Source organism: Monodelphis domestica, chromosome 2 (genome assembly GCF_027887165.1).
Source record: "Monodelphis domestica isolate mMonDom1 chromosome 2, mMonDom1.pri, whole genome shotgun sequence".
NCBI classification, from domain to species: Eukaryota; Metazoa; Chordata; class Mammalia; order Didelphimorphia; family Didelphidae; genus Monodelphis; species Monodelphis domestica.
In genome coordinates this window covers 235,586,489-235,593,549 of record NC_077228.1, presented here as the reverse complement: position 1 = coordinate 235,593,549, position 7,061 = coordinate 235,586,489, and the positions used below count along the sequence as shown (strand labels likewise).

At 50.9% G+C, this 7,061-nt stretch overlaps 1 protein-coding gene across 2 annotated transcripts; it reads right to left on the bottom strand.

Moving 5' to 3' along the window:
• Positions 1-994: 994 nt before the first annotated feature.
• Positions 995-6,360, bottom strand: CBX8 (chromobox 8). Of its 2 annotated transcripts, XM_056817384.1 has the most exons (6): positions 5,940-6,178; positions 5,721-5,843; positions 5,460-5,503; positions 5,213-5,278; positions 5,023-5,089; positions 995-4,762 (listed from the first exon to the last, which is right to left on the bottom strand). In XM_056817384.1, the coding sequence occupies exons 3-6, from the start codon at positions 5,495-5,497 to the stop codon at positions 3,908-3,910; spliced, it is 1,026 nt and encodes a 341-aa protein (XP_056673362.1). In that variant the 5' UTR covers positions 5,498-5,503; positions 5,721-5,843; positions 5,940-6,178; the 3' UTR covers positions 995-3,907. The 2 variants fall into 2 exon arrangements, with proteins under 2 accessions (XP_056673362.1, XP_007483102.2); XM_007483040.2 differs by lacking the exon at positions 5,721-5,843 and having other exon boundaries at positions 5,940-6,360.
• Between the last annotated feature and the right edge of the window lie 701 nt (positions 6,361-7,061).

Sequence of the window (7,061 nt, the reverse complement as noted above, 5' to 3'; positions counted from 1 at the left end):
GTGGGGCAGGGGCGATTGTGGCCCGAGGGGGTGGGAATGGCAGGAGGAGGGAAAGGAAGGCTACACTCAGCTCCTTGGTGCATGAGCCCTTGGTTAACTAATCATATCAGCGAGCTCTCCGCAGTTCCAGGAGGAAGCAGTTGCCTAGCAATACCCGAGAATTAAATTCCTCAATCAATAGGCGCTAGGGGCTCCATTTCGGGGAGAGCTGGGGAGGTCGGGGATGTGGGGGTAGGGGGGTTCCCAGGCATGATTAGGGATGGGAAATGGTTCCAGTTGAAATCGTAGGGTAGGACAGGGGAATCCAAGGGAGGGAAAGATGAGATATGTTAGGTTCCAACGGGCCTGAGTCAGACCATTTGGAGCCCAGTAATAAGAAGGGGGTTCTGAAATTGGGGAGGGGGTTCACTAGAGATCCTGAGAGAGACATGGAACAAAGTGACCCAAAGCTTGACCCTAGAAGAGAGGCAAAGACCAAAAGGCTGATCAGAAAGCAGAGAGAAGACTCTGAGGCCCAGTCCTCCATTTCAGTCCTCTAACTCGGGGTCCATCCCAGAGCTCAAAGTAGAGTGCAGGAAGATGGTTACAAAAGCTACTGTCCCACCCCTCCATCAACCCCAGAACAGAGAAAAGTGGGAATACAGGCCTTTGGCCTCTCTCTACTGTTCAGACTCCCCAAAACTAGGAAGGGCCTTTGGTGACATCAGAGCCAGCCTGGAAAAGTGAGGAAAGGGGAAGAGTGAAAGACAGAGACAGAGACAGAGAGAGAGAGACAGAGACAGAGAGACAGACAGAGAGAGACAGACAGACAGAGAGAGAGAAACAGACAGAGAGAAAGAGACAGAAAGAGACAGAGAGAGACAGAGAGAGAGACAGAGAGAGAGAGAGAGAGAGAGAGAGAGAGAGAGAGAGAGAGAGAGAGAGAGAGAGAGAGAGAGAGAGAGAGAGAGAGAGAGAGAGGAGTCTCCGAGGGACAAGAAACCTGAGACAATGGTCTATTTACAAAGTATATATTTAAACACATAAAAAGCGGGTATTGGATATAGACATTCAGAATTGCAGAAGATAACGTGTTGAAGTTTCACTTTTTAGCTCTGAGGCGGAGATCGATTTGGAGATTTGTACAAATCTTAAGAATTAAATAAACCAAACACACATTCAGCATATATGTAGAGACCTACATACATAAGGCTCCCCTGGATCCCTCCCCACCTCCCCCTCCCCACCCCACCCCCACCCCTGATCTGGATCGCAGTACAGCGGTGTGAATTGGACACACATACACACGCACACACAGACGCCTGAACAGAAAGGGCTTGAACCACCGGTGTGTCTGAACCAGGTTTGCGAGATGGAGGGTACAGGGAATGAGAAACTCCGGCTGGGAGAAAGGGAGGAAGGGGAAGGGGGAAAGGAAAAGAACAAGGGAAAAGAAGGGGAAAGGGCAGTTTGAATAACCTCAACGCATCCCCAAGTTATCATACACATGGTAACATACATGTCCCTTGTATTGTTTCAGCTAAAAATAGCATCGACATTTAAGAAGATACACTTGCTCACGTCGGTTCTTTATACAAACTAAGTTTCAAAGACCAATTTTACAAATATGATCAGGTAAAAAAGCCCATTCTGGGGGCTCTTCTGTACAGGCGCAATTTGCAATTTTCAACTTGAAACAAAACTGCATCTATTACTTTTGTCTTCCCTTTTGTCCTTCAAGTGTCAGAAAGACAAGAGAAGAGGAGAGAACCTGGAAGAGGGAGGAGGAAGTGTCAAGTGAAGGAAGAGGAAGAAACCCGTGAAGGATCTCCGCACTTGCCCCACCTCAGGAGCCATCCCCATTCCCCGCCCCATCTCAGCCTCTCTAACTTCAGGCTGGTCCTGAATCTGTGCTTCGGTCTGGCACGGAACCCCGACCCGGGCCCCCAAGCTCCCCAATGGAAAAGCCCTCCATTTCTGGGCTTCACGGGTCCTGGTAGCACAGAAGAAGGACCGGAAGGGGGCCAGAGGCTGGGGTCGGTATTCGCTCTTTGATTGTGGTACAGGTTTGTGCTTTTAAACCAACAGATGACCAAATACCTGGAGACTGTGAGCCGCAGTTAGGTCTGAATGATGCCTATAGAGAGATAATATATAGACATATATACCACGATATATATACATACATATATATATACGGATGGATGGAGATATGGATACATACTTATATATGTATTCAGACATATTATATATATATATGTATGTATATGTATACACACTTCCCTCTTCCATCTCTAGCAGTTTTTCCAAATCAACCTCCTTTCTCCTCCCCTTCCTCCCCTCCTTGGCCGAGTTTGAATACAGAGTTCAAATAGAGAACACTCCACGAATCGAAAAAGCCTATAAATTATAGCCTTTGCTTTTAAGAAAGGGAAAAAAAAAAACAGTAAAAGTTCTGGTGCACATTCTTGGATGGAAACACTGCATTTCTCTTTCTTCCCCTCCTCCTGTCTGAGCCTCGAAGATACAATCTCTTCCAACTCTGAGTCCAGACGAAACGCAGGGGTTCCATCCCGAGGTTCAGGGCAAGGTGAGGAGCGGAACAAGCAGAGCCTCCCCAACCGCCCCCACCTCCATGCAGCCCCGCCCCCACCCTGCTCCAGCTGAGCGAGCAATGGGAGCCTCAGCCAGGGGTGGGGGTGGGGTGAGAGCAACTTCTCTCTGAAAGCCGGAGGGGAATGGGGGGCGGGGGCGATTCGGCATCCCTAAAGAGAAGAAAGACATAATACTTTTCCTAGGAGTTGGGTCCTCCTCTCCCTCCGAGGATAGACTCGGAGAAGGGGGTGGGGGAGTTTAAACCCAAAACACTTTTCTTGCAAAAGAGAGCTGGTCCCTGCACTCTGGATAGTGACAGGCAATTCTCCCAATTTATCCTGGCATTTCGGGAATGTAAACACATTGTTTGTTGTTTTATGGAGTAAAGAAAGGAACCAAGGGAAAAAGAGATTATGCATATATACTGTGTAGGTATACAATATATATTTGCGTGTCTATATACACACAGAACATAATATATGCTTTATCTCCTATAAAGTGCATTTCTAGTATTGTTCCTTGGACATATCCCCTGTTCCCCAAGCTCACCTTCATCAGCAGGAGAGGGGGAAAAAAAGGGGGGTAATTAAAATGAATACTTTTCACTCTAACAGATGTTTAATCCTTTTTTAAAGACCAATTGTTTTTTTTTCCTTAAGGGTAAGAAAAAGCTTTTGACCCTAGCTGGCCAGGGGAAGAAAGGGAGAGAGAAGTGCTTTGCTGTGGTTTCAATCGAGCTGTCAGAGGGGATAGCCTGCAACACACCCTGGATCATGTCATTAGCAACATCTCCAATCACAATCCACATTTTAGGGAACCCTCAGCCTTTCAGGAGTATTTCTGTATACACATACACAAGGTTTTTTCCTTTACTTCCAAACGCCCAGCCTTCTCAGCATCCACAGTGACTCCAAAGCATCAGAACATCAGAAATCAAAAAGGTCAAAAGGACACAATTGGGTATAACCATCATTTAAGTCTGTATGTTGGTTTCCTCCTGCCTGGAGCTCAGTTAAGTCTTCAGGGTGGTATTCCATTCTGGGTGGTAACTAATCCACAGTCTCTTGTTTTAAATAAAACAACTTCAAGAGTTGAAATATATATATATTTAGATATTTTCTTAAATAACATATTTACATCTAATAGAAAATATAACTCTAGAGATAATCTTTCCAACCAATACTGGGGATGGACTGGGGAAGGAGGAGGGGTATGAAAGGAAAGGATCAGCGTTTTGGCTAAATCCCATCCAGAAATAAAAAGTACTATGCCAAATTTCCTTTCTCTCTGTGTCTCACTCCCTCCTGCTTTCTCTCTGCTGGACTCCAGAAATTCATCTTTTCTCCTTAAAAAAACCTTGGTCCGTGTTGCTTTCCTTAATGGTGACGGTCAAAAAGTTTGAGGTCACATCTGTGACCACCACCTTCTCCAGGTTGGTAAGGGATGGGCTCCAGGATTCTTCCTCAGGGTCCCCAAGGATTCTGGCTACAGGGATCCTGGCAATCAAGGAGGGCCTACCCCCTTGGGCCCCCATGTCCCGATACAAGCTCCCAACTGAACCTGGGTTGCCAGAGCCATGTCGGACCCGAGGGCCTCCAGAATCCAAACCACTCTGGCCTTTGGCCTCCAAAAAATCCGACCTGTGCTTTATGACTCGGGGTGGGTAGGTGTCCACAGCCAGTTTGCCCCCAGCCTCACCTCCGCTGGGACTAGCCACTGTGCAGGCCAGGTCTGCGTCTTGCCTTCGGGCCAGCTGGATTACACTGTGTCCAGCTGTGAACTTGCTCGCCCCAGAGAGGGCATCCTCCATCTTCCTCCCTTTGAGGTAGTCCCCAAGACTGTCCCCTGGCTCCCCTGAGGTCCTCTGGGAAGGGTCCCGAAGGTCCTTCCGGGGTTTGGGACCTCGTTTCTTGGAGCTATCCCCTGGGGAGCTTGGTTTGTCGTCGGGTCTCCCAGTCCCCCGGTCTCGGTCCCGTTCCCGTTCCCGAGCTGAGTCCCCTCTGCAGGTGCTACTGGTACTGGTGCTGCTGCTGCTCCCAGGTGGGGACAGGGTAATGTTTCGGAGTCCCTCCCGAGCTCGAGAAGTGGAGCCAAGTTCCTGGGGAGATCGTCCTGGGTAGGGAACCCTGATGCCCCGAGCTGAGTCGCTCCGGAACTCATAGGTTTTGGCTTTAGCCTTGGCCTGTGCCTGCAAAAGAGAAACAGGGATGTCAATGGCTTTGGGGCTGGGCCTTCCACCCCTCCCCCAAATTCCCTCCCCCTTATTACCCTTTGCTTGCCAGATGACAACCCATCCAAGGCTGTCTCAAGGGCTTAATGAGTATACTTTTATGAACTCCCCTAGGGGTCTACAAACCTAGAGACTTTCTCTACCCCCAACCCCAACCCCACACATACACCTACCTGTCCCAACAATATCCCTCCCAGCCACTAGTGGCTGCATCCTACCTTGAGGAGGAAGGTTTTGGGCTTGGGACCCCGCTTTTTGGGGCCATACAGCTCCATCTCTCGTTCCCTGGGAGGGGGAGGGAAGGAGGTGTTAGGAAAGAAAACAAATCAAAGCTCCCAATTCGGGCTGGATCAAAGCCACTGCTACATGTTTTTAAGTGATACATGGAGGGCTCAGAATGGTCTGTACCTTTCCTCAAAGGCTGCGAGAAGTCGGGCATCCAGTATGTTTTCTTCCGGTTCCCAGGTGCTATACCTATAAAAAGATCAAGGAGAAGGGATAGTAAGTTCCTGGAGGTGGAAGGGAGGCTAGAGACAGGTAGTATATTCAACTTTCTTTTGTATCTTTAAGCAAAGAAGAAGAATTAAAAAAAAAAAAAGAGGAAGAAAAATCTCCCTAACAGTCTAGGGCCACGAATTGCATATAACCTACTTACTTCTGAGACCAGCCTTTCCATTTGACGAGGTATTCCATTCGTCCCTGCGGATGCAAAGGTAAAATATGTGTGTGCACAGGGAAAAATGCATGACGAAAACAGGAGAAATGCATGCAAAAAATGCATGCACCAAATGAATGCGCGAAACCCAAGTGCATAAGGCATGCGCCCAGTGCATCCACCACCCCATGCACGAAATGCTGCACAAAGTGCATGCAACACACAGGCACATACACTCGTCCCCCTTCTCCCCACCCCCACCCATATAATCTGTGTATCGTTGCAAGTCTAGGGAAAGAGCCTGAGCCTCAGAGCCAGAGCCGCCGCCGCCGCCACCACGGCCGCCGAGGCTGCTGCTGCTGCTGCTGCTGCTGCTGCTGGGACCTGGGGGAAGGGAAGCAGCGCTGCAGCAGGGGGTGGGCACCGGGATGAGAAGGGAGGGGAGGCAGGGGCCTCGGCCTGAGGCCTGTGAGCACCTACTTTTCTGATGCGCCGCTTCAAGAGGGCTTCGGCCGCGAACACCCGCTCCCCGACCGCAGAAAGCTCCATGTTGACTCGTCGCTTACCCCCTTGGCCGCTTCCAGCAGCAGAAAAGCAGCAGCCAGCGCACGACAGACCATAATACTCCCCCGCTTACGTCAGTTCTCCCTCCCCCTCCTTCTCCTCTCTCGGTCTCCCTCCCTCTCCCTCTCCCAACCTCCCCCCCTCCTCCCCCTCTTCTCTCTCTCTTGCTCGCTTCCAACCTCCCCCTTCTCTCTTCTCTTCTTCTCCCGCCTCCCTCCCCCTCTTGCTTCCTCCCCACTTGTTGCTAACGGCGTCGCTAATGCGGAGAGGACAGTGGAATATTCCGCCGGCTTATGATTGGCCGAGGTGGAGTCCGCTCCGCCTCAACTACGCCCCCCTCTCGCTTTCTCCCCCGCGTTGCTACGTGACCCGAGTTCCAATCGCCGGGGGGGGGGGGGGGGGGTGGAGTCTGGAGAGACACCAGAGACTGGGTGGAAGGGGGGGGGAGAGAAGGGGGAGGGGAAAGGAAAAAGGCAAAGAGCGGAAGTGACGTAAAGGAGGGTGGAATCAGCTGCTGTCAGTCTGAAGAGGGGGAGGAGAGGTGTCCCTTCCAACCCTCCCGGTCTCTTCCACTGAATACACACACCCCTTCCTCCTCACTTTCCTCCCCGAAATCAAAGGGTTCCCCATCATTCTCTGAGAACAGCGCTGTGGTAGAGGCCACGATCCCCATCCTTCCGCAGACTCCAATCTATTCCCCACCCAACATCCCTCGGATTCCCTCCCTCCTCCTTCTCCCCGCCCCCTCCGCTGCAGACAGCTTGGAGGCTGCTCCCAGACGCCAACTCTGCAGCTCTTGCACAATGCACAATGTACAGGTGTTAAAAATGGGAAGGTCCCGACTACACCCCAAGCACAAGGCTAAGCTCCTCTCTGCTCCCTCCCCGCCCCTCCCCCCACTCCATCCTTCCAAGCACCGACCCTCCGTCTCCATGACAACAGCCTCCCCCATTTCCATCTCCATCCCACTAGTCAAGTCAATGTCCCTCTGTCTCCTCCCCAATGCTCCCAGGACCCTCCACCCTCTGGCACCTGTCT